Source organism: Orycteropus afer, unplaced genomic scaffold (genome assembly GCF_000298275.1).
Source record: "Orycteropus afer afer isolate SDZICR_OR568_19922 unplaced genomic scaffold, OryAfe1.0 scaffold00015, whole genome shotgun sequence".
Taxonomy (NCBI): Eukaryota; Metazoa; Chordata; class Mammalia; order Tubulidentata; family Orycteropodidae; genus Orycteropus; species Orycteropus afer.
The window spans coordinates 10,716,832-10,741,725 of NW_006921602.1; the positions used below are offsets into that span (position 1 = coordinate 10,716,832).

At 36.0% G+C, this 24,894-nt stretch overlaps 1 protein-coding gene across 1 annotated transcript in view; it reads left to right on the forward strand.

Annotated features, from left to right (window-relative positions):
• The first annotated feature begins 862 nt into the window (after positions 1–862).
• DPP8 (dipeptidyl peptidase 8) overlaps positions 863–24,894 on the forward strand; it is a 62,814-nt gene continuing 38,782 nt past the window's right edge. The window contains exons 1-3 of the mRNA XM_007957661.2: positions 863–899; positions 3,643–3,912; positions 8,804–8,916. Coding sequence (XP_007955852.1) covers positions 863–899; positions 3,643–3,912; positions 8,804–8,916 — 420 coding nt within the window. The remainder of the gene's footprint in view (positions 900–3,642; positions 3,913–8,803; positions 8,917–24,894) is intronic.

The window sequence follows — 24,894 nt, forward strand, 5'->3', positions numbered from 1 at the left end:
AAATGGAATGCGCTTAAAACAGCACATTCTTTATTTTGTGTAAATCCTAAGTTATTAAATACAACTTAGTTCCCTTTACACAAAAATGGCCATTCTGTAATTCTTATTGGTTATCCCACCAAGTCTAATTGTCTCCAACTAGTTCATTATGAGGAGCTCTGGTAGCATAGTGGCTAAGGCACTTGACTGCTAACCAGAAGGCTGGCGGTTCAAACCCACCAGCCACTCCTCGGAAGGAAGATGGGGCAATCAATCTACTTCCGTAGTGATACTGCCTCGGAAATCCAAGGAGGGGTTGCTATGAGTTGGGTCTGACTGGATGGCACATAATAACAACAGTTCATTATGAGATTATTATGCAAAAGACAGAAACATACACATACAAATATTTTGTTAATCATCATTTTTGAGGATTTTCAGTAGCCACTGAGTAACCTCACATCATTATAGCCTTTATACTTTTTGGAGGACTGTCATAATTTTACTTTTAACATGTCTTAATAACAGGCTTTACAGTATTGTCAGGATATTATTTTGAGTACTTGAGCTAAATATCTGAAATAATTCTGCAATTTTGATAATGTAAATTGCAGATACTGAATAATTTAGACAGTATGGATTTTACCAAAAAAAAAAAAAAAAAGTTTCTGTATTAGTTTTAAGTACTATTTTGGGACTTTTAGATTTAATCTTTTTGGCCACATTTATAATTTTAATAATGATCAATAGCCTTATATCTTATTTCATTATCCTGGTGAGCAGGATTGAATGGTGATAAAAGGAAAGACTCCTGTGAGAAGAGAGCAGGATGAGCAGAGGGATCTGTGCTTGAAGTTGAGTCCCATGAAAAAGATCTCTTTGAATGTGGAAGAGATCTGGGCAGATGAAAATACAATCAGGTAGGCACCAGGGAAGGTAATTAAGTGAAGAGGTAGATGGGACAGTGAAATACATGCAATGTGCTGAGATTTTATGTTGACTCTGTGTTCTAGTTTTTAGAAAAGTCAGGTCACAGATTGTGAGAATGTATTTATGTATAAATGTTATGAAAGTCTGGTAATTAAGTCATTTAGTTACACATATGAGTAAGTTACTAAAATCACATAATACCAGGTCTGTCCAACAAAATGTAGAATATACATTTACCATAGAGTGGAATATCTTTTGAACTGTATGGGGAAGGGTAGAGTGAGTGAGTGAATCCACGGACCTAGTACAGTTTAGGAATACCAGATAACATTGCTTAAATGTAAGCTGATGCAGCTTTTACACAGGAGAGATGTCAATTTAATAATGACTCAAGAAGCTGGGCAGTAAGACTTGGGAAGTTTGTCTCTTGAGCTTCTTCCCTGTTCTGTCCTTAACACTATGTTAGGACCAGTGGTTTGGAGTTGAAGTTCCAGACTTAACACAATAAAAGCTGAGAAAAATTAGCCTAATTTGGGAAGAGTCTTCTCTCACCTCTCCCTCCATTAGAAATAAAATTATGACTATTGATATGTTTGATAGAAAGAAGGTTTCTACTAGCTTTTAGATGGGTAACCAGCTACCAGTGTCATATACTACCACTTGTCAGTTTGCTGAATACAGTTGAGCTAAATGACTCAATTCTTTGCCTAAGATGGTTTGAATTTCAATCATTTGAAAATGAATGTCCAGTTGTAGTAATATTGTAAGTTGTATATCTGAAGTAACTGTCTAATTGATTTTCTGGCCACTTTTTTTTTTTTTAATTGTGATTTGGGTGAAAGTTTACAGAGCAAATTCATTTTCCATGTAGCAGTTCACATATACTGTCTCATGACATTGACTGCAGTCTCCCACAGTGCAACAGCTGTCTTCCCACTTCCTCCCCATAGCCACCTCTTCCCTATGTCCTTCCGTCCCATGTACTCCTGCCCCCGGAAGCTGTTTACCTGTGCATACATAGCCCTTCTATTCTCCCATGATTAATTTCTCCAAGGAGTGTATCTATCTAATGTAAATGTTCAGCTCATATGCCTGTCTTTTGTTTGGCTGGAAGCCACTGGAGTGCATTCAATTCCAGACCTGAAGGACAGCTGGGGCCATAGTCTCAGTGGTTTCATAGGCTCTATCAGATTAGCAATCCACCCCCCATTTGTGTGTGTATGTGTGTGATTTTGAGTTTTGTTCCACATCGTTCTCCCACTCTATCCAGGCTCTGCTACAAAGATCCCCTTCTGAGTGGTTAACAGTGGTAGTCTGGCCACTTTTTTGGTGCTGTTTTATTGAAAGTGGTAGTGTATGGTTCACTGTAACATGAAGAAAAACAGTATCCAGGCCATATGGTTCAGTTCATTTTGCACGTTAGTAGTTCATGCCTGGTAGACTGATTCACAACCCACACTTGGTAAAAATTTGTTCTCTGTTTAGTTCTTTACCATGAGTTCATGTTAACCTTTAAAATTGTGCTTTAGAAAACATACGTTAAATGTAAAGCTATGTATTGATTGGTGTTCTAGAAGTAGTAAACAGCTATGAAATTGGTTACATAAACACAATCTAGTCTATCTCCCAAATCCATATGTTTTGACATTTATTAGTTCAAAAAGAACAGGTTTTTCTCAGAATTCTTGTTCATGTTGCTTCTTTTGGTGTGTCATAAGTAATTTAAAAGTAATGCACATCAAAACTTCACACAGTAATTTGTGATACTGTTATTTTCTCTGATACTGATATTGGTATATTCTGATAACTTTCCTCACGTTGCATTTAAAAGAGATAAAAGAAAAATACATCCTCTCTGGATTTGTGAAATGAGTAAAAATATTAGTAGATGAGCTATTAAACCTATTTTTGGGTTGAAGTAGTAAATTAGATTATGCTTCTATCAAAATATTGATAGTGAAACATTAAATGTTTTTGCATCAACTCCATCAGCTAATTAAAGCCACTTGAAGATAATGTCTGTTTTTCCTCTTTTTTAATCATGAGAGTAAAAATTGTGTAATCGTTAATTGTAGTCTTCTAAGTTTCCTTAAAATACAGCATCACCTTAAATGATCATAAGATAAAGATGCTTAGGCAAGAGCAGAAGACTCAAAAATGTACCAGCCAATTAAGTTGTTTGGAGTGTCATTTTAAAAGAAACAGTATTTCTGTTATCTTTATTAACCCTAGGGAGGTTATCAGAAGTACATTATTTACAACAGTTATATTATTATTCTAGTTGGTAGTGATTATTACTGTTAGCTGAAGAAATCGATGTTTATTAAATATGTTACATTTTAAAATGCTGAAACACTTAACTCCCTTGGCACATTTAGCCTCACTATTGACACACTCTTGGGTGGAGCGTAGCAGCCAACTGGCATATGGCCTGTTTCCTTCCAGTGTGGGAAAGAAAAAGGAATTTTGGCAAGAGATACGTAAGGAAACTCTTTTGTGAAAGTTCCCAAAGGGATTTATAATCACTATGAAATAGATGTGACCTCGATTTTTTAAAAATTTCATTTTTAAACTGAACACAGGAGGAGGAGCTATTGCTTTTCTTACTGGGTTTCCTTTGCAGCTGTGCTAAAGCTCTTTTTTTTTTTTCCTTTTAGCCCTATCAGACTGTCATTCTGATTAATATAAGAGAAGTCAGGCCTGTGAACAGCTTCATGTTCCTTGTTTTTCTAGGAAAATGCAACATGGCAGCAGCAATGGAAACAGAACAGCTGGGTGTTGAGATCTTTGAAACTGCGGAGTGTGAGGAGAATATTGAATCACAAGATCAGCCTAAATTGGAGCCGTTTTATGTTGAGCGATATTCGTGGAGTCAGCTGAAAAAGCTGCTTGCTGATACCAGAAAATATCATGGCTACATGATGGCTAAGGCACCACATGATTTTATGTTTGTGAAGAGGAATGATCCAGATGGGCCTCATTCAGACAGAATCTATTACCTTGGTGAGTTTGACGTTAACAGTTCTCCTGATGAGATATTTTCTTTATTCAGACATGGAGGTTAGATAAAATTGGTACTCAAATGTTGGTGAATAAATAAATGAGTTAGTGACTTGGTTCCACTAGACAGAAGACAGCCCAAACCTTTTGATTTGAAGAACTTTAGTTCTGGTGCTATTTTAGTTTTGGCTTGGCTTGTCTCATTGACTTTGTAATAGAAATGATCTTAATTTCAAAGTCAAAGTTAAAGAAATTACTTCTTCCTAAAACTAGTTCCAAATGCCTTTGCCTAGGAATGGTCAAGTTAGAAACAAATAAAGATACAGTGATTACACTGTTCGATCATTTCTCATACGTGTGAATATACCTACAGGACTAATTCCTAAAAGTGGGATTGCTGAGACAAAGGGGATGGGATATATATTCTGAATTTTGACTGATACTGCCTCCAAAAAGGTTATATACAGGCATGCCTTAGAGACATTGCAGGTTTGGTTCCAGATTACTACAAAAAAGCAAATAATAACCACAATAAAATGAGTCACGTGAATTTTTTGGTTTCCCACTGCGTATAAAAGTTGTGTTTACACTAATTGTCTATTAAGTGTGGAATAGCATTATGAAAGTGTTTGAAATATTGTGAGAATTACTAAAATGTGACACAGAGGCACAAAGTGAACACATACTGTTGGAAAAATGGTGCCAATAGACTTGTTCTATGCAGGGTTGCTGAAAATGTTCATTTTGTAAAACATTCAATATCTGTGAAGCATAATAAAGCGAAGTACAATAATGAGATGTGATTGTATGTAGCCATATATACAGTTTATATAGCCATCAGCATTGTCTCAGAGTATTATTACCCCCTACCAACTATGAGTAATTGAACTTTGATCTTCCTAATTTGAGGTGGTGAACATGGTCTTGTACTTTTATGTTTCTTTGTAAGTAAGGTTGAACATCTTTTCATATGTTTAAAAGCCATTTGTATTTCCTTTTCTGTTTTCTGTGACTATTCTGAAAATCTTTGTCTTTTCTTTTATTGGATTTGGATCTTTTTCTTATTGATTGGAAAGGTTTTTTTTGTTTCGTTTTTACTTTTATTGTGGTGAAAACATACACAAGATGACATTTGCCATCATAACAGCTTACCTATTTACATCTCAGGAACATTTATGACATATTTCATGTTGTGCCACCGTTATTGCTATCATTTTCCAAAATATATGATTGGAGTTTTTTGGTATAATGAGAAAATTAACTCGTTGTGGTATTTTCCCCCAGTTTTGATTTGTCTTTTTCCTTTGCCATCTTTTGGCAGGAATTTGTGATTTTGGGGGAAGGGAGTATAAATTTTTTATTTCTTGTAGTTTTGTGTCATATCTTGAAAGACTCTTTCAACTCTAGGATTATATTTTTTCAAATATTTAATGTATTTGACTGCTAACCAGAAGACTGGCAGTTCAAACCCACCAGCCACTTCTCAGAAGGAAGATTGGGCAATCTACTTCTGTAGAGATACTGCCTCGGAAACCCAAGGAGGGGTCGCTATGAGTCAGATCCGACTCAACAGCAGTGAGTTTGGTTTTTGGTTTTTTGGTCAACATTTTTAATGAATAAAGTTGTTCATTTAATTTTTGTGTCATTTGGTATGTGTCAGTTTATTTTGAGTAGAGAAACTACTTTTCCCCCATGCTTTGGCTCTCTAGTTATTTTAACAGAGTATTTTGAATAATCTGCCTTTTTCCCCATAATAATTAGAAATGCCACCTTTACCATAGAGTATATCCCCATATGTGTATTTGGGTCTCTTTTTGCCCTTTCTGTTTCACCCCATGGTCTGTCTGCCACATTAAGAGCCAGTCCTCTGCTGTGATCGTTATAGTGCTCTATCATGCTCATCATTTTCTTGACCACTTTTACTTGCTTGTTTTTCTAGAAGAAATTAAAACTGGCTTCTATAGTGCCTCACCTCACAAATCTTATTTGTACTATTTTGAGTTTACATTATGTTAACTGATAAATTTAGGGGAATTTTAAACTTAACATCTTTAAGATAATAAGCTTTTAAAGAAAATTATATTCATTCTCATTTTTTGAAGAGTTTAATCTCTCCAAGTTTTCATTTTTCCCTATATAAATCTTTTTTTTTTTTTTTTTTTAATTTTAGTATAATTTCTCTGAAAGCCTAATTGGAAGAATTTTTTTATAGGAAATTATACATTTTTGAGAAATCTTATTGCAAATGTGGCATACTTAGAAGAGAAGAAACCTTTAGTAGCAGGCAGCAGTAAACATTTTATCACATTAAGACCAATTGCCATTGAGTCGGCACCAACTCATGGCAGTCCCATCTGTGTCAGAGTAGAGCCGTACTCCATCAAGTTTTCAATGACTGATTTTTTGGAAGTTGCTTTCCAGGTCTTTGTTCCAAGCCACCGCTGAGTAGTCTTGAACCTCACCTTTCGTTTAGCAGCCAAGCACATCAACCATTTCTACTACAATGTGCTTTTTCATATGTTAAGTTTTGCCTCTTGTTCTTATGGCATTTACTGTCCTAGAGAAACAGAGAACTTACTGAGACTGTTACCTGAGAACATCAGCCTATATGTATTGCTGTAGCTCTGAAGACCAATAAAACACCAGTGTGTGATGAGGAAAGAAACATCGAGAAAGCCCATTTTGTGCTTATATAGAACTGGTCTGTTTATTCCTAGAATACTTGGAGATTTTTATTTGTCATGGATAAAGCTAAGAAGACATTATGAAGCTAGGAGCAGTGTACAGAGGGTCAGTTGAAATGATTATGGGGAGTGTCTTCTTTGAGGATAGATGAGAATCTGGTTTTGTTTTTCTCATTTTCATATTTGAATGCTGAAATATTTTAGAAGATGGAGGCTTAAGAGAAGAGGACATGATCATATTTTGTAAAATTAAGAATGGTGTGGAAAGTGACCACAACCTTAAGAATTCTAGAACAAATCAACTCTAGTATATAGAAAATACATTTAACACAAAATAAATGTTGAAGTAAATGTCAGCCATTTTTGAACTATTTACTTCAAAAAGCAACACAAACTAAAAAGATTTAGAAAAAATGGAGATAAAAGAAGAAGATGTGGATATTTGGGTGCTTTCCTCAGCCTTTGCAGGGTTTAACTCTGCCCTTTGGTAGACTGCCTTCTCCCTTATCAGAAATACTAGGCTGAGGAGCTGTGCCACTGCAGAAAGAGTTTCTTCTTTCAGTGTGATTTTACTCCTTCCTTCATTCTCCTTTAGGTTTTTGGAAGTGAAACTTTTTCACCACTTCTTGGAGTAGAAGAGTTTTGTTTTACTTTGGTTCAGATCTTCATAACAATTTTGTGTTATTTTCTTTTGTATGAAGCTCATTCCACACTACTGTTAACTGCCCTTCAATTTATTGGATCATTACACAGAATAGACCTAGTTTTGCTAAGTTTAGAACTTTTTCTTTTATACCCAATAAAGGATAAGAGATTTTTAGCAAGTCAAGCATCTGACTGTGTGTTATTTTAATATGGATTATATGAAGAAGAAAAGTGGCAACAGGCTTGGAAGAAGACTCATTAATGACCTGTGATATGCAGATGACATAGCCTTGCTTTCTGGAAGTGAAGAAGATTTGAAGTACTTACTGGTGAAGATCAGAAACTCTACAGCCTTTAGTATGGATTGCACCTCAACACAAAACAAAAATCCTCACAGGTGGACCAATAAGCAACATCATTATAATGGGGAAAGATTGAGTTGTCAAAGATTTCATTTTGCTTGGATCCACAATCAACACAAATGGAAGCAGCAGTCAAGAAATCAGATGTCGTATTGCACTGGGCAGATATGCTGCTACAGACTTCCTTAAAGTGTTTAAGAGCAAAGATGTCACTTTGAAGACAAAGGTTTGCCAAACCCAAGCCATGGTATTTTTAGCTGCCTCGTATGCTGCTGAAAGCTAGACAATGAATAAGGAAGACAGGTGCCTTTGAACCATGGTGTTGGTGAAGAATACTATTATTATTATACCATGAACTACCAGAACAAAAAACAAATCTATCCTGGAAGTAGTGCAGTCAGAATGCTTCTTAGAGGCAAGAATGGTCAGACTTTGACCTACTTTGGTCATGTGGTCAGAAGGATCCAGTCCCTAGAGAAGGTTATCATGCTTGGTAAAGTAGAGGGTCAGCATAAAAGGGGGAGACCCTCATGGATTAATAGTGATAGGAATTGACACAGTGACATGATGGGCTCAAGCATAGGAACAATTATGAGGATGGTGCAGGACTGAACAGTGTTTCATTCTGTTGTACAGAGAGTCTCTATGAATCAGAGTCAACCTATGGCACCCAACAAAAACAACAACAAATTCTTTAATTTGAAACTCCGAAAACCTTATTAATGATTATATTTTAGAACTTTTATAATAAAAATTAGAATTCATGTATGTATGTTTCTGAGCAAGTGCTTTAAATGATTCAGAAAAAGAAGAAACTTTATGATCTGAAATTGTCAGAGTGCCCTGACTTGGAATCCCATGAGTCTATTGCCAACTTGTAAAGGACCAACAATTTTTAAAAATTTCTAAAAATGACAGTTATTCTAACTCTCTATATCATCTTACATGCTTTTATGCTTTTTTTCTAATTGTGATTTGGGTGAAAGTTTACAGAGCAAATTCACTTTCCGTATTTTTTTTTTTTTTTGAGAGAGTCACTAAGATCTTAATATCAAAATGAAATTTGATCATTTTTCTATAAAACCCATTCTGGATCCCATAGAGTACATAATAATGTAGTATGTAGAAGGCCTTATGTACTGTCTACCATGATTGTAACAACACTGCTTTAAAAAAATAATAAGTTATTGTTTTCTCTTACAGCTATGTCGGGTGAGAACAGGGAGAATACACTGTTTTATTCTGAAATTCCCAAAACCGTCAACAGAGCAGCAGTCTTAATGCTCTCTTGGAAGCCTCTTTTGGATCTTTTTCAGGTAGGATTAAATATTCTTATTCCTGTGTGCAAAAACAGCAAGGAGGCCACATGTTCCGACCTCCTCTAACCTTACAGGAGGAAGACAGGATTACCAGCAGTAACCCAAGGCCTATTCCTACAAGGCCAGACATGCTGCCTCCCTCCAGCCCTTTCACCAACTGTTCCTCCCAAAGCATCCACCACCTCGCACCCACCACCTCTCTCCTGGGTTCGATAATTCACTGTAGTGGCCACACACAACTCACAGATTATGGGGTTTATTAGGGAAGCACCAGGCTACAACTCAAGTTCAGGAAGAATGCTCAGTCTCTCTCCCAGCCCACCATCCCTCAGCCAACAGTCTCTCACAGTCTCTTTCCCAGCAGTGCTGGTCCCTCGGTGTCTCAGTCAGCAACGTGTGTCTCTTGCGTCTCTTTCCCAGCAGCATGCGTCTCTTTCCGGGGCGCGTCTTCCTCAACCAGCAGTCAGAGAGCGTTCTGCCTCTAGGAGGCCTCCTTTTGAGCCTGGCAGGGTGGTCAAACTAGTCAATCATAGCATCAGAACTCTAAGTACCTGAGAGTGAGTGGGCACCTCCCAGAACATTGTTTTGTGCCACTCCCAACAGAAATACTCCAGGTGGACAACTTCAGCAATCAGGAGCTCCTCAGTTGCTCATAGAAAATCCCACCTTGGAGTTTACAAAGACTTATGGGTAGAAAAGCCACACTAAGTAATTTACTACACCGCACTGTGACTTGATGTGTTTTCATATATTGCACTTATTTAGAGGCAGAAATTCAATTGGAGTTTTATCTTTGAAGTAGATATGAATCAAAAATGAGCTAAAACATTTTTAAATTTTTGCACGTGACTCTTAAATTTCATTTGATTTTCAAAATCTGAAGCTAAGAGATATTACAATTCAAATTTATTTTAAATGCCTTCTCCTTGTGCCTCTATTCCTCCAAAAAAAATGCCTGTTGTTTTTGTTGTTGTTAGGTGCCGTCCAGTCAGTTCCAACTCATAGTGATCCTGTGTACAACAAAACAAAACACTGCCTGGTCCTGCACCATCCTCACAATTATTACTATATTTCACCCTGTTGTTGCAGCCACTGTCAGTCCATCTTGTTGAGGGCTTTCTTCTTTTTCACTGACCCTCTACTTTACCAAGCATGATGCCCTTCTCCAGGGGCTGTCCCTCCTGATAACATATCCAGAGTACTTGAGACAAAGTCTCACCATTTTCACTTCTCAGGAGCATTCTTGCTATATTTCTTCTAAGATAGATTTGTTCATTCTTCTGGCAGTGCTTGGTATATTCAGTATTCTTCGTCAACCCATAATTCGAATGCCTAAATTCTTCCATTTTCCTTACTCATTTTACTCCTTTCACATGTATGTGAGGGCACTGAAAATGTTATGGCTGGATCAGGTGCACCTTAGTCCTCAAAGTGAGACTTTCCAGCTATATGGTTCAAGTTGTATAGTTATATAGTTCATACCAATTTTGAAGGAGATATTCACTTAAAAGAATTAATGTATATTTCCAGTAAGGTTTTATTTATATCTTTAAATTAAATTTGTAGTTCTAATCTTTACTAACCACATAGACTTTAATAAAGGTACTAAGTTCAATTTTTGCTTTTAAAATAGTGTAATTCAATTTATGTAAGATACAAGGCTTTGGATTTTTCTCAGTATTTTTTTCTCCAGACAAAAAGAGTAAATAATTATAAACATCCCAATAATAAGATGCCAGTTTGGGTGCAATTAATTGCCATTTTGGTTGTCATTCATTATTTTGGCATTAAATATTTCTTTGTTAAATAGCATGTTTTTGCTAAGGTGAACTAAAATCTGATATCCTTTGTTATGTTGTTATTATGTGCCGTCGAGTCGGACCCGACTCATAGCAACCTCTCCTTGGGTTTCCAAGGCAATATCACTACAGAAGTAGATTGCCCAGCCTTCCTTCTGATGAGTGGCTGGTGGGTTTGAACCACCAGCCTTCTGGTAAGCAGTCAAGTGTCTTAGCCACTATGCTACCAGAGCTCCCTTTCTTTGTTATAGACATTAAAAAATAATTATCCAAGTCCAATGATCATTTTAATTCCAGTTGTTTATTATACATTTTGTTCTTTTATATAGGCTTGTCATTTTTTTAAAAAAAACAAACTGCCTAAAGATGGTACACTGAACTGAAAAGAACACTTAGAAAATTAATGAGACAAAATTCTTTTTCTCAAAAAGATAATTTCAAACTATACAAAAGTAGAAAGAATAATATGTACACCAGTTTGAACAAAAATTCTCAAATCTTAGCCATTGGTATTTCATATGTAGCCATTACCAACTCCACTTACAATCCTACCCCCATATCCAGGATTATTTTGAAGCTGATCCCAGATATGTTACTTCATTCCTAAATAAATTAATATACATCTCTAAAGGATATGAATTCTTTTTAAACATTTCCACACAAACATAAAAAATGATTGATCATTTCTTAGTATCACATATTCAGTTAACATTCTTAATGTTTAAATTTTGCTGAGGTTTTAATCAATTTCTCTCTTTTTTTTTCTTTTTTACAGTTTTCTGTTTGAATCAAGATGGGAATATATTGTAATAGATTGATTGGTCTTTTAAGTTTGTTTTGACCTATAGGTTCCCCTCCATCCTTTTTCTCCCCCATTGCAGTATATCTATTGAAGAACAGTTTGGAGAATTACTCACGGTCCAGATTTTGCTGATTGCATACTTGTGTTGTTATTTGATATGTTCTATCTCCTGTATTTTCTGCAAATATAATTAAGTATATAGATTTAGAGGTTTATAGGCCCAAGCTTACTTTTTTCCTGTTTGTTTTTTTAGTATACTTTGTAGGTTATGTTGCACATTTCTATCAGGAAGCATATAGACCCTTTTCTCTTCTTGTAATGTTAGAAACCTTTGATTGTTCTCTAGGTCCATTAACTTATTACGAGTTATAAAGTGGTGATTATTTATTTATTTATTTATTTATTAGCCTTTTCATGACCCATGGGTCCCTACTACATTTTCCTCCTCTGAGGTGTATTGGGCAGCTGTTTTCCCACTGATAGTGCATGCAGTCATCAGGAGGGGTCCTGTATAACTGTTTGAAACAGAAATGGGCCGTGTGTCACGAATTACTCTTTTTACAGGGTATTGTTTGAGTTGATGCTTCCTAGAGGTTTGATTTTGCAAAACTTCTGTCTCTTTGTTTTGTTGTTGTTGTTAGATGCCATTGAGTTGGTTCCAACTTGTTGTGACCTGTGTATAACAGAACAAAACACTGCCTGGTCCTGCACCATCCTCACAACTGGTGCTATTGGTCTCTAGTTTTCTTGTGTTTCCTTTGTCTATTTTTGGTAGTAGGATTATATTGGCATCACAGAATGAGTTGGAAAGTGTTTTCTCCTGTTTAATTTTCCAGAAGAATTTGTTAGAATTGATACTGTTTTTTCCTTAAGTATTTGGAAAAATTCACCAGTGAAGCTCTCTTCAGTCTCTTCTTTTCTATGTGAGAATGTTTTTAATTACAAATTCAATTTCTTTAATAGAAATAGGGATATTCACGTTTTCTTTATGAATGAATGTTGATGGTTTCTGTCTTAAGGAATGTGTCTGTTTATCTGAATTACTAATATATTGGTGTAATGTTCATCATACTCTCAATTTTTAATATCTGTAGAATTTTTAGTTGATGTCCCTCTCTCATTCCTGATCCTGGTAATTTGTTCTTCTTGGTCTCTTTTTAGTTTCTCATCAATTTGATTTTATGATTTTCTCTGTCATTTTTCTGTTTTCTATTTCAATGTTTTATGTTCTGATCTTAATTATTTTTTTTATTCTACTTACGTTAGATCTTATATGCTTCTTCTGATTTCTTAAAGTAGAAGCTAAGATCACTATTTTGACACCTCTCTTATATATAGACAATCAGTGTTATAAATTTCTCTTTAAGTACTGTTTTTATTATGTTATATTTTTATTTTAATTTACTTCAAAATCCTTACTAATTTTCCTTTAACCCATACATTATTTAGAAGCTTACTATTTAGTTTCCAAATATTTGTGGGTCAGAAAACATACTTTGTATCACTGGAATCCTTTTCAGTTTATTGGAACTTATCTTTTGGCCCATAATATGTTCTATCTTGGTGAATATTCCATGTGCCCTTGAAAAGAATATGTGTTCTGCTGTTGTTGGGTGGAACATTCTATAAACATCAATTAAATAAAGTTGGTTGTGTTGATCACACTGAGTTTCTATATGCTTTACCAAATATTGAAAGAGAGCATATTAAAATCTACAACCATATATGAATATTTGAATTTTTCTCATTGCATTTCTATTAGTTTTTGCTTTATATATTTTAAAGCTGTATTATTAAGTAATAAATGGATAGAATTGTTCTATCTTCCTGATGAATTGACTTCTTTATTGTTATGAAGTAACTTTTGTCTCTGGTAATGTTTTTTGCTCTGAAATTTAATTTGATATTAATATAGCCACTCCAGATTTCTTTTGATTAGTATTAGCATATATCTTTCCATCCTTTTAATTTTCTTCCCACAGATTTATTGAACTGTAACTCACATAACATAGAATTTGCCCCAAAAAATTATGCAATTCATTGGTTTTTAATACAGTTATAGAATTGTACATCAGACACCACAATTAACTTTAGAATATTTTCATTACCCTAAAAAGAAACCCCTCACTTCTTAACTATCCACTCGAATCTCCATTTCCTCTACCTCTAAAGAAAACCAGACCAGCTGCTGTTGAGTTGATCCTGACTCATGGTGACCCCCTGCATGTTTCAGAGTAGAGCTGCACTCCATAGGGATTTTAATGACTTTAATCTTTCAAAATTTGATCACCAGGCCATTTCTCCATAGCATCTCTTGAATGGATTCAGACCACCAAACTTTCAGCTGCTAACTGATCACTTAACCTTTCTTTTTTTTTTTTTTTTTTTCTGTCAGTTTTTGCTTGATATACCTTGTGACTCTGTTGTTAGGTGCATATAAGTTTATAGTACTTACATCTTCTTAATGGATTGTCATATCATTACATAATACTCTTTTTTGTCTCTACTAGCAGTTTTTGTCTTAAAGTCTTATTTTGTCTAATGTTCATCTAACCACTCCACCCTCTTAAATACTGTTTGCATGGAATATCTTTTTCTGACCTTTTGCTATCAACCTCTTTGGGTCTTTGGCTCTAAAGTGAGTTTCTTTTAGACAGCACATAATTGGAGCATGTTTTTAAAAATCTCTTCTCTCTCTGCCTTTCAGTTGGAGAGTTTACATTTACTTTCATGGCTGATAAGGAGGGACTACATGTGCCATTTTGAGTTTTTTTTTTCCCCTATATATTTTTAAGTCTGGAAACATTTTTTAGTGTACACTTTTAAATTACCTTCTTAATGATTGCCCTGAAGGTTACAATTAACATGTAAGTTTGTAACAATGTAGTTCAATTTAATAACTTAGTTTCATTTGTATATAAAAACTTTGCTCCTGTATAGCTTCATCCTCCCTTTTGTTGTTGTTATCATCCCAAATGACAGCTTTATGCATTGTCTGCCTATCAATATATGATTAGTATTTTATGTAGTTGTCTTTTAAATCATATTAGAACATAAAAGCTGAGTTGTTGTTAATGTTAGTTGCCATCCAGTCAGTTCTGATTCATAGCAACACCATGTTAGTAAACAAAAATACATTAATACAGACTTATATTTGCCTGTATAGTTACTTTTCCTGGTGATCATAATTCTTCCTGTCAATTCAAATTACTGTCAGGTGATTCCTTCTGATATCATTATCCTCTGCCTGAAGGACTTTATTTAACATTTCTTATACAGTGGGTCTTTGATTAATTCTTTCAACAAAACAGTTTTTGTTTTGTTTTGTTGAAGCAAGACTGGCCAGACTTCATCTTACCTACTTTGGTCATGTTGTCAGAATGGACCATTCCCTGGAGAAGGATACCATGCTTGGTATAGTGGAGGGTTACATAAAAGGGTAAGACCCTCAATGAGATAGGTTGACACAGTGGCTGCAACAGTGGGCTTAGGTATAGCAAGGATTGTTAGGATGGCGCACAGACAGGCAGTGTTGTTACATAGGGTTGCTATGAGTCAGAGCTGACTCAGCGGCACCTAACAACAATAATATAGAATTCTCGGATGCTTTTTGTCTTTCAGTATTATAAAGATTTGCTCTACTGCCTTTTTGCTTGTATTCCAAAATCTGCTGTCTTCCCCTGTGTTCTTCTGTATATAATGTGCATATGAGATATTTTAACAAACAGATGCAACACTGGAAGCGTTCGCCCATCTGTGCCAAGAAATGTGGAATACAGCTACCTACCCAACCGACTGGAAGAGATTTATGCCCATTCCAAAGAAAAGTGATCCAACAGAATGTAGAAATTTTTGAGCAGTATCATCAATATCACACACAAATAAAATTTTGCTTAAGATAATTCACAAACAGTTGCAGCAATACATCAGCAGGAAACTACTAGAAATTCAAGCCGGATTCAGAAGAAAACGTGATACAAGGGATATCATTGCTGATGTCTGATGAATCTTGGCTGAAAGCAGAAAATGCCAGAAAGATGTTTACTGGTGTTTTATTGAGTATGCAAAGGCATTTGACTATGTGGATTATAACAAATTATGGATTACATTGCAAAGAATGGAAATTCCAGAACACTTCATTTTACGCATATGGAACTTGTGCTTAGACCAAAAGGCAGTTCAAATAGAATGAGGGGATTTGTGTGGTTTAAAAACAGGAAAGGTGTACATCAGGGTGTATCCTTTCACCATACTTACTCAATCTGTATGCTGAGCAAATAATCTGAGAAGCTGGACTCTATGAAGAAGAACATAGCAGCGAGGATTGGAGGAAGATACAGTAACAATCTAATATGCAGATGACACACCTTGTTTGCTAAAAGTAAAGAGGATTTGAAGCATTTACTGATGACGATCAAAGACAACAGCCTGCAGTATGGATTACATCTCAACATAAAAATCTTCACGACTAGACCAATTATCAATATCATGATAAACAGAAAAAAAGATGGGAATTGTCAAGGATTTCATTTTACTTGGCTCCACAGTCAATGCCCATGGAAGCAGCAGTCAGGAAGTCAAATGACATATTGCTATTGCCTTGGGTAAATCTGCTACAGGAGAACTCTTTAAAGCATTAAAAACCAAGGATACCACTTTGAGGACTAAGGTACACCTGACCCAGCCCACTGTGTTTTCAGTCTCCTCATCTGCATGCGGAAAGTAGACAATAAATAAGAAGACTGAAGAAGAATTGATGTATTTGAATTACAGTTTTGGTGAAAAATATTAAATATAGCATGCACTGCAGAAGAACGAACAAATCTGTCCTGGAAAAATTACAGCCAAAGTACTCCTTAGAAGCAAGTATAGCCAAGACTTCATCTCATGTACTTTGCACATGTTATCAAGAGGGACCAGTCCGCAGAGAAGGACATTATGCTTGGTAGAATAGAGGATCAAAAAAAGAGAGAAAGACCTTCAAAGAGAGGGATTGACACAGTGGCTGCAATAATGTAGCAATGGTTGTGAGGCTGGCACAGGACTGGGCAGTGTTCCATCCTGTTGTACATAGGTTTGCTATGAGTGGGAACTGACTCAATAGCACTTAACAACAACAACAACATGTAATTTGTCTTTTTCTCCTGGCTGCTTTTAAGATGGTCTCTTTCTCATTGGTTTTTAATTTTTATTATGTGTCTTGTGTTTTTATTTCCCTGTCCTCTAATAGTTTCCTTATACACATGCACAGATCATGCTGACTACTTGAGACCCCCTCCCTCACCCACCCACACACACACACACACACACACACACTCACTCTCTCTCTCTTTTCTCTGTCTACAGCTCTCTCCTTGTCATTACTTTACCCCCACAAACTCTAGCTGTCTTGGTCTCATTGCATGCTCAGCTGCCTCTCTACCTCAGGAAGTCTTCCAGTTCCTGTTATTCCATCTTGGCTGGAAACAGAAGTTAGTTTCATTTTTAACATTTATATCTCTGATCCACTTGGAATGTTTGACAAGTAGATCCAATTTTATCTTTTTGCATATGGCTATGCAGTAATCCCAGCATCTCTGATTTTAAAAGTCCCATGTTTTCTACATCATCCTTTTCTTACTCATTGCTGTATTCAGTGTTGTTTTGAATCTGCTGTACTGTTCTGTTGATCTTTATTTGTGCATCAGAATAGAACTGTACTCCATGGGCTTTTCTTTCTTTCTTTTATTAATTGTAATTTGGGTGAAAGTTTACAGAGCAAATTCATTTTCCAATCAACAGTTCATATACATTTTATTTCATGACACTGATTGCAATCCCCACAGTGTAACAGCTTTCTTCCCACCTCCTCCCTGTGGTTACCCCTTCACTGTGTCCTTCCATCCTTTGCATTCCTGCCCTCTTAGTTATCTCCCTGAGCAAATGCTGCCCTTCTGATTTCTGATCTCCCGTGGCTGATTATGATTATTCTAAAGAGCACACCTGCCTGGTGTAATCGTTCACCTCATAAGCCTGTCCACTGCTTGGCTAAAAATTAAGCCATGGGAGTAAGTTCAGTTTTAGGTCTGAATGGTGGCTGGGGCTATAGTCTCCGGTGTGCCGCTAGTCAATCAGACCATTGAACCCTAGACTTTATTATAATTCTGAGTTTTGTTCCACATTTTTTTCCCCACACTATCCAGGTTCTCCAGTTTTATTCTCTGTTTGAGTGGTTAGCAATGGTAGCTGGGTACCATTTAGTTATTCTGGTTTCAGGGTTGTGTAGGCTGAGGTTTCCATGATCCACTAGTCACTTAGTCTAATTGTTTCCATGTGTCTTTGATTTTCTTCACTGTTCTTGGTCCAGATGCGGATAGACTGATAGTTGCATCTTAGATGGCTGCTCTCAAGCTTTTAAGATCCCAGTTGCTACTCACCAAAGTAGGATGTAGAGCAATGTTTTTGTATAGTATATCATGCCAACAGAGCTTGATGTCCCCCATGACCACAAGCCTAGCAACTCACTAAACTCAAGGTATTTGGCTGTGGCTAAGAAGTTACTATAACTTTGCCCCCTATTAGTTCTATTATATATATAGACATACTTATAGTACATACAAATACATATGTAGAAATACTTCCAAACCTGTATATGGTCATGGGTATAGTTCCTTTTGCCTACCCATACCTGACCATTTTACCTGACCACTTGTGAATCCATTCATAGATTAATGTTTGTTATTACTGATAATGCAGTTTTGTGTATATAAAAGTGTTTACCTTTGTTGTCTGTACTTATGTGTCTTTCTTTTCCTTAGTGTTACTGCTCTGGTCACTTGCTTTTGGTATGTTACCTTTCTCTTCACCTAAATCAATACATGTCTCTTACCTGACTAGAAGTATTCCTTCCCCTCCCATCCCTGGTAATCAACAAAGAAAGTTTCCTTCCATGTGTAAACCTTTCCTTGACTTTTTGTAATAGTGGACTCATAAAATATTTGTCCTTCTATGATTGACTTATTTCACTCAGCATAATTTCCTCCAAATTCATCAGCATTATGAGGTATTTCATGGATTCATCATTATTCTTTAGTGTTATACGGTATTCCATTGTGTATATGTACCATAGTTTGGTTATCCATTCCTCTGCTGATGGGCACTTAGGCTGTTTACATCTATTTGCTATTGTGAATAGTGCTGCAGTGAGCATGGGTGTGCATATATCTATTCATGTCCTGGCTCTTATTTCTTCAGGATATATACCTAGTAATAAGATTGCTGGATAAAATGGCATTTCTATTTAAAACTTTTTAAGGAATCACCATACCATTTTCCAAAGTGTTTGTATCATTTTACAATCATCCTACCAGCAGTGTATGAGAGTTCCAATCTCGCCACACCCTTGCCAGCATTTGTTATTTTCTGTTCTTGTTGAACTTGGCCTTTGTTGCTGGGGCGAGATGAATCTCATTTTTGTTTTGATGTGTATCCCTCTAATGGCTAATGATCACAAGCATTTCCTCTTGTGTTTGTTGAAGTGCCTGTTGATCTGTTCTGCCCATTTTTTAACTGGATTGTTTGTCTTTTTGATGTTAAGATGTTGGAATTTTTTATTTTAGAAATATATTATTTTAGAAACAAGTCCCTTGTCAGATACGTCATTGCCGAATATTTTTCTCAATCTGTAGTTTGTCATTTTACTCTTGGAGAAGTCTTTTGATGGGCATAAGAATTTAGTTTTTAGAAGGTCTCGTTCATCTAGTTGTATCTCCTGCTGTTTGTGCATTTTTACTTATGTATGCCATATATTAGGTCCCCTAAATTGCCCATGTTTTTTCTGTGATGAACTTCATAGTTTTAGGTTTTACATTTATGTCTCTGATCCATCTGGAGTTAGTTTTTACATATGGTGTGAGGTATGGATCTTGTTTCATTTATGTGCAAATGGATACCCAGTTTTGCTGGCACCATTTGTTCAAGAGACTGTCTTCCCCATTTAAGGGATTTAGGCCCTTTGTCAAAGTTCAGCTGTCCATAGGTAGATGGATGTATTCTAGGTTTTTAGTTCTATCCACTGGTCTATGTGTTTGTCACTGTACCAATACCATGCTGATTTTTTTGTTTGTTTGTTTTTAATTTTATTGTGACTTGGGTAAAAGTGTACAGAGCAAATTCATTTTCCACACAGCAGTTCATACACGATTTGTTTCATGACATTGACTACTATCCCCATACCCACATTGTAACAGCTATCTTCCCACTTCCTTCCTGTAGTTACTTCTTCCCTGTTTCCTTCTGTCCTATGCATTCTTGCCCCCTAGCTATCTCCCTTTGCAAATACTGTCTGCTCTCCCATGATTGATTGTTCTAAGGAGTTTATCTCCTTGTTGTAAATGTTCATTCTGTGTGCCTGTCTGTTGTTTGCCTGGAAGCCATGGAAGTGAGTTCAATTCTAGGCCTGAAGACTAACTACCAGGCTTCTTTGACTACTGTGGCTGTATAGTAGATTTTGAGATGGGGGATGTGAGACTACCTACTTTGTTGTTCTTCAGTAGTACTTTACTTAACCAAGGTCTGTTTCTTTTCCATATAAAATTAGTGATTGGTTTTTCCATGTCCTTAAAGAATGTTGATGGAATCTGGTTCAGGATTGCTTTGAATGTATAGATTGCTTTGGGTAGTATTCACATTTTCACAGTGTTCAGTCTTCCTATCCATGAGCATGATATGTTCTCCATTTATGTAGTTCTCTCATAGTTTCTTGAAATGTAGGGTTTTGTAGTTTTCTTTGTATAGGTCTTTTGTGTCCCTGGTAAGATTTATTGCCAAGTATTTTCTCTCTGGTGGCATAGTACCTGAGGCATCTGATTGCTAACCAGAAGGCTGGCAGTTCAAACCCACCAGCCACTCCACAGAAGGAAGACTAGACAATTTACTTCCATAGAGATACCACCTGGGAAACCCAAGGAGGGGTCGCTATGAGTCAAAATCGACTGGATAACTGGATGCCAGTGAGTTTGTGGAGTTTTTGTTTTGTTTTGTTTTGTTTTGTTGATTTTTCTCTTTTGGGTAGTTGTTGTAAATGGTATTGATTTCCCTATTCCCTTTTCAGAGATCTCTTTGATTTTCAGAGACCATACTTTGATTATGATTATGATTTGATAGAGGAATCCAACTGATTTTAGTATGTTGATCTTGTATCCTGCCACTGTGCTTACTTTTTCAGTTAATTCCAGCAGTTTTCTTGCTGGGTCTCTTGCCTTTTCTATATATAGAATCACATCATCTGCGAACAGGGATAGTTTTGCTTCCTCCTTACTAATTTGGATGCCTTTTATTTCCCTTTTCTGCCTTATGGCTCTGGCTAGGACTTCCAATACAGTGTTCAATAGAAATGATGATAGAGGGCATCCTTATGTGGTTCCCATTCATAAGGGGAATGCTTTCAGTCCCTCCATTGAGAATAATGTTGGCTATTGATTTTGTATATATGCCCTTTATTATATTGAGGAATTTCCCTTCTATTTCTGTATTTTTCTTAGAGTTTTTATCAGGAATGGGTGTTAGAGTTTATCAGATGCCTTTTCTGCATCAGTTGATGTGATCATGTGGTTCTTTTCCTTTATTTTAATTATGTGGTGGATTATGTTGATTGCTTTTCTTATGTTGAACCATCCTTGTATACCTGCTATGAATCCCACATGGTCATTGTGTGTTATTTTTTTGATACGTTGTTGTAGTCTATTGGCTAGGATTTTGTTGACCATTTTTACGTCTGTGTTTGTGAGGGATATTGGTCTGTAGTTTTCCTTTTAGTGGTGTCTTTGCCTGGTTTTGGTATCAGTGTTATACTTATTTCATAAAATGACTTTAGGGGGATTCCATCCTTTTCTGTGTTCTGGAATAGTTTGAGTAGGATTGGTGTCAGCTCTTCTCTGAATGTTTGGTAAATTCTCCAGTGAAACTCTCTGGGCCAGGATATTTTTTGTTGGTAGTTTTCTTATGACCTATTCGTTTTCTTCTTTTGTTATGGGTCTATTCAAATATTCTACCTCAGTCTGTGTTAGTTTGGGTAATTACTGTGTTTCTAGAAATCTGTCCATTACATCTAGGTTTTTACATTCAAATATCCTGATATTTTTTTATTTTTATTTCAGTTGGTTCTATTGTGACACCTTCCATTTCATTTCTTAATCATGTTATTTGCATCTTCTCCTCTTTTCTTTTGTTAAATTTGCCAGTGCTTTGTTGATTTTATTAGTCTTTTCAAAGAATCAGCTGGTCTTGTTGTTTTTTTTTTTTTCTGTTGTCTATTTTCTGTTTAATTTATTTCTTCCTCTGTTCTGGTTACCTCTGTGCTGCTCTGACAGAATATACCACAAATGAGATGCTTGAACAAACGGGAGTTTATTCTCTTACAGTTTGGAGGCTTTAAGTCCAAGTTCAAAGTGCCAGGCTCTAGGGGCTGGGTAAAAGGCCTTTGACCTTGGGCTTCAGCTCTGCCTCTTGCTCCTGGCCCACTGAAGCTAGAGGCATCTCTTCACTCAGGCAGCTACTGGCTGCTGAGGCTAACAAGCCCATGGTCAACAAATAAAATGGCATAGTCCCCATTGTTACCAAGCCACACAGCAGGCCATTAATTCACGTCCATTATAAGTCCCCAGGTTGGCAGAGCATGTTAGGCTGCTGAACAGTGACACAGCTATGTGCAGGGTCCAAGTATGCCATAAGCTAGAAACTATCCGCAAGGCTTCTCCTTATATACAGGAAGCAGATCATATCCCAAACACAGCTCCTCAGCTGCTTGTGGTAGATCCTACCATGGAGTTCATTGCCAGTCTCATCATGGGGAATAACTACCACCAGCTGCCCAGTCACTCAACCAGGCCCAGCCAAGTTGACATACAAATTCAACTACCACATCCTCTAACCTATTATTTCTTTTCTTCTGGTCACTGTAGGCTTTCTGTGTGTGTGTGTGTGTGTGCTCTTTTTCTGATTGTTGAAGATGTTGGGTTAGGGAGTTGATTTTGGCTCTTTCTTCTTTTGATTTGCGCATTTATTGCTATAAATTGCTCTCTGATCACTGCTTTTGCTGTGCCCCAAAGATTTTGGTATGCTGTATTTTCAGTCTCATTTGATTCAAGGAATTTTTTCTTATTTAATTTTTTATTTCTTCTGTTATCTGGTTGTTTCTAGGAGAGTGTTACTCAGTTTCCATGTGTTTGCTCTTTTTCCATTGATCTTTCTATTGCTGATTTCTAATTTCATAGCATTGTGATGTGAGAAGATGTTCTGCAGTGTGTTGATGTTTTTAAATTTATTGAAGCTTACTTTGTGACCTAACATATGGTCTATTCTGGAGAATGTTCCATGTATACTGGAAAAGAATGTGTATTGTGCTGTTGTTGGGTGATGTGCTCTGCAGAATGTCTATAAGGTCAAGTTAGTTGATTGTATTGTTTAGTTTTTCTGTATCTTTGTTGAGTTTCTTTCCAGTTGTCCTATCTTTCATTGAAAGTGCTGTATTAAAGTCTCCTACTATCACTGTGGAGTCATCTGTCTTTTCAATTCTGTTAAAGTCTGATTTATGTATTTTGGGGCTCTTTCATTGGGTATGTACATATTTATTATGGTTGTATCCTCTTATTCCGATGATCCTTTAATCATTATATAATATCCTTCCTTGTTTCTTACAGTGCTTTTTGTCTTAAATCTATTTTATCAGAAATCATTGCCACTCCTGCTCTTTTTTGATTGCCATTTGCTTGATACATCTTTTTCCAACCTTTGATTTTTAGTTTATTTTTGTGTTTGTTCTAAGGTGAATCTCTTGTAGACAGCATATTGATGAGTCAGGTTTTTTTATCCAGTCTGCAACTTGAGTGATGCTTTTAATCCATTTGCATTCAGTGTAATTATCAACAAGTATGAATTTTTTGCTATCATTTTATTACATGTTTTTTCATGATGTTGCTGATTTCTTTGTTCCGTATAGTTTTCGGTGCTGAGCTCATTTTGTTTATGAAATTTGTTATTTCTTTCATTGCTATTGTTTGACTATTTGCTAAATATTCATGCCTCTCCTCTTTTTTATTTTGATGTGAAGGTTTATTCATTTTTTTCTTCGAGGTTACCCTGTGATGTAGTATTTTCTTCCCAAGTTTAGAATAGTCTCTTCTATCTTGCAATCATCTTGACTGCTTCTCCACTTGGAAATTCTATTCCTACGGAAGGAAGATGGGGCAGTCTACTTCCGTAGTGATACTGCTTCGGAAACCCAAGGAGTGGTCGCTATGAGTCAGGTCTGACTTGATGGCACATAACAACAACAACAACATACTGTTTGTTCCATCTTTTTATTTTCATTTGTCCTTATTTAGCAGTTAATATCTCTGGTTCCCTTTTTACAGTCTTGTAAGTTTATTTTACTTTGGATACTTCCGTATCTGGATTGATTTCTGGGTCGTCATTTGTGTTAATCATTGCTTGTTGTCTGCTGTTGTGGTTCTCTGTCCAGAGGACTCCCATTAGTATTTCTTGTAAAGTTGGTCTGGTTTTAACAAAGTCCCTTAATTTCTCTTTATCTGGAAATATCCTGATTTTACCATCATATTTAAGGGACAGTTATGCTGGGTATGTAATTCTTGGTTGGCAATATTGTTCGTTTATGGTTTTATATGTGTGATTCCATTGCTTTCTCACCTGCATGGTTTCTGCTGAGAAATCAGAACTTAGTCTTACTAGTTGCTCTTTGTAGATAACTTTTTGTTTTTTCCATTCTCCTTTCAGGATTTTTTCTTTGTCTTTGATTTTTGTAACTTTGATTATGATATATCTTAGTGATTTCCTTTGGGGTCTGTCCTGTTTGGGGTTCCTTAAGCTTATTGAATGCATATCTTCTCATCTTTAGTCATATTAGGCAAGTTCTCTTTCAACAGATCTTCGACAGTTTTTTCTGTGGTTTTGTCTCTTCCTGTTTTGGCATTCCTATCACATGTAAGTTATCCTTCTTGATGATATCCCACAAAATCATTGGGTTGGTTTTTTTTTTTTATTTTTTCGCTGTTGTTTTGTTTTTTCCTGATTAATCCCTTAACAGTACTGTTGAGAGATTTCCCTTCAGTCTCACTGATTCTGTCTTCCATTGATTCACTTTTGCTTTTTTGACCTTTCAACGTGTTATTTAAATCTGAAATCTTCTTATTAACCTTTTGGTTTTCTGTTTGCTGTTTTTGTGTGGTTTATAAATTTTAATTTATTTTGTCAGTTCTTTTATTGTTTTCCTAAATTGTTTTAGAGTTTTGCCTGTGTTTTTTATGCTTATTCTTGTACCAAAACTTTGTTATTTTATTATAAAAATTTTGATTTTTTTAATAATCTTATGATGCTAGC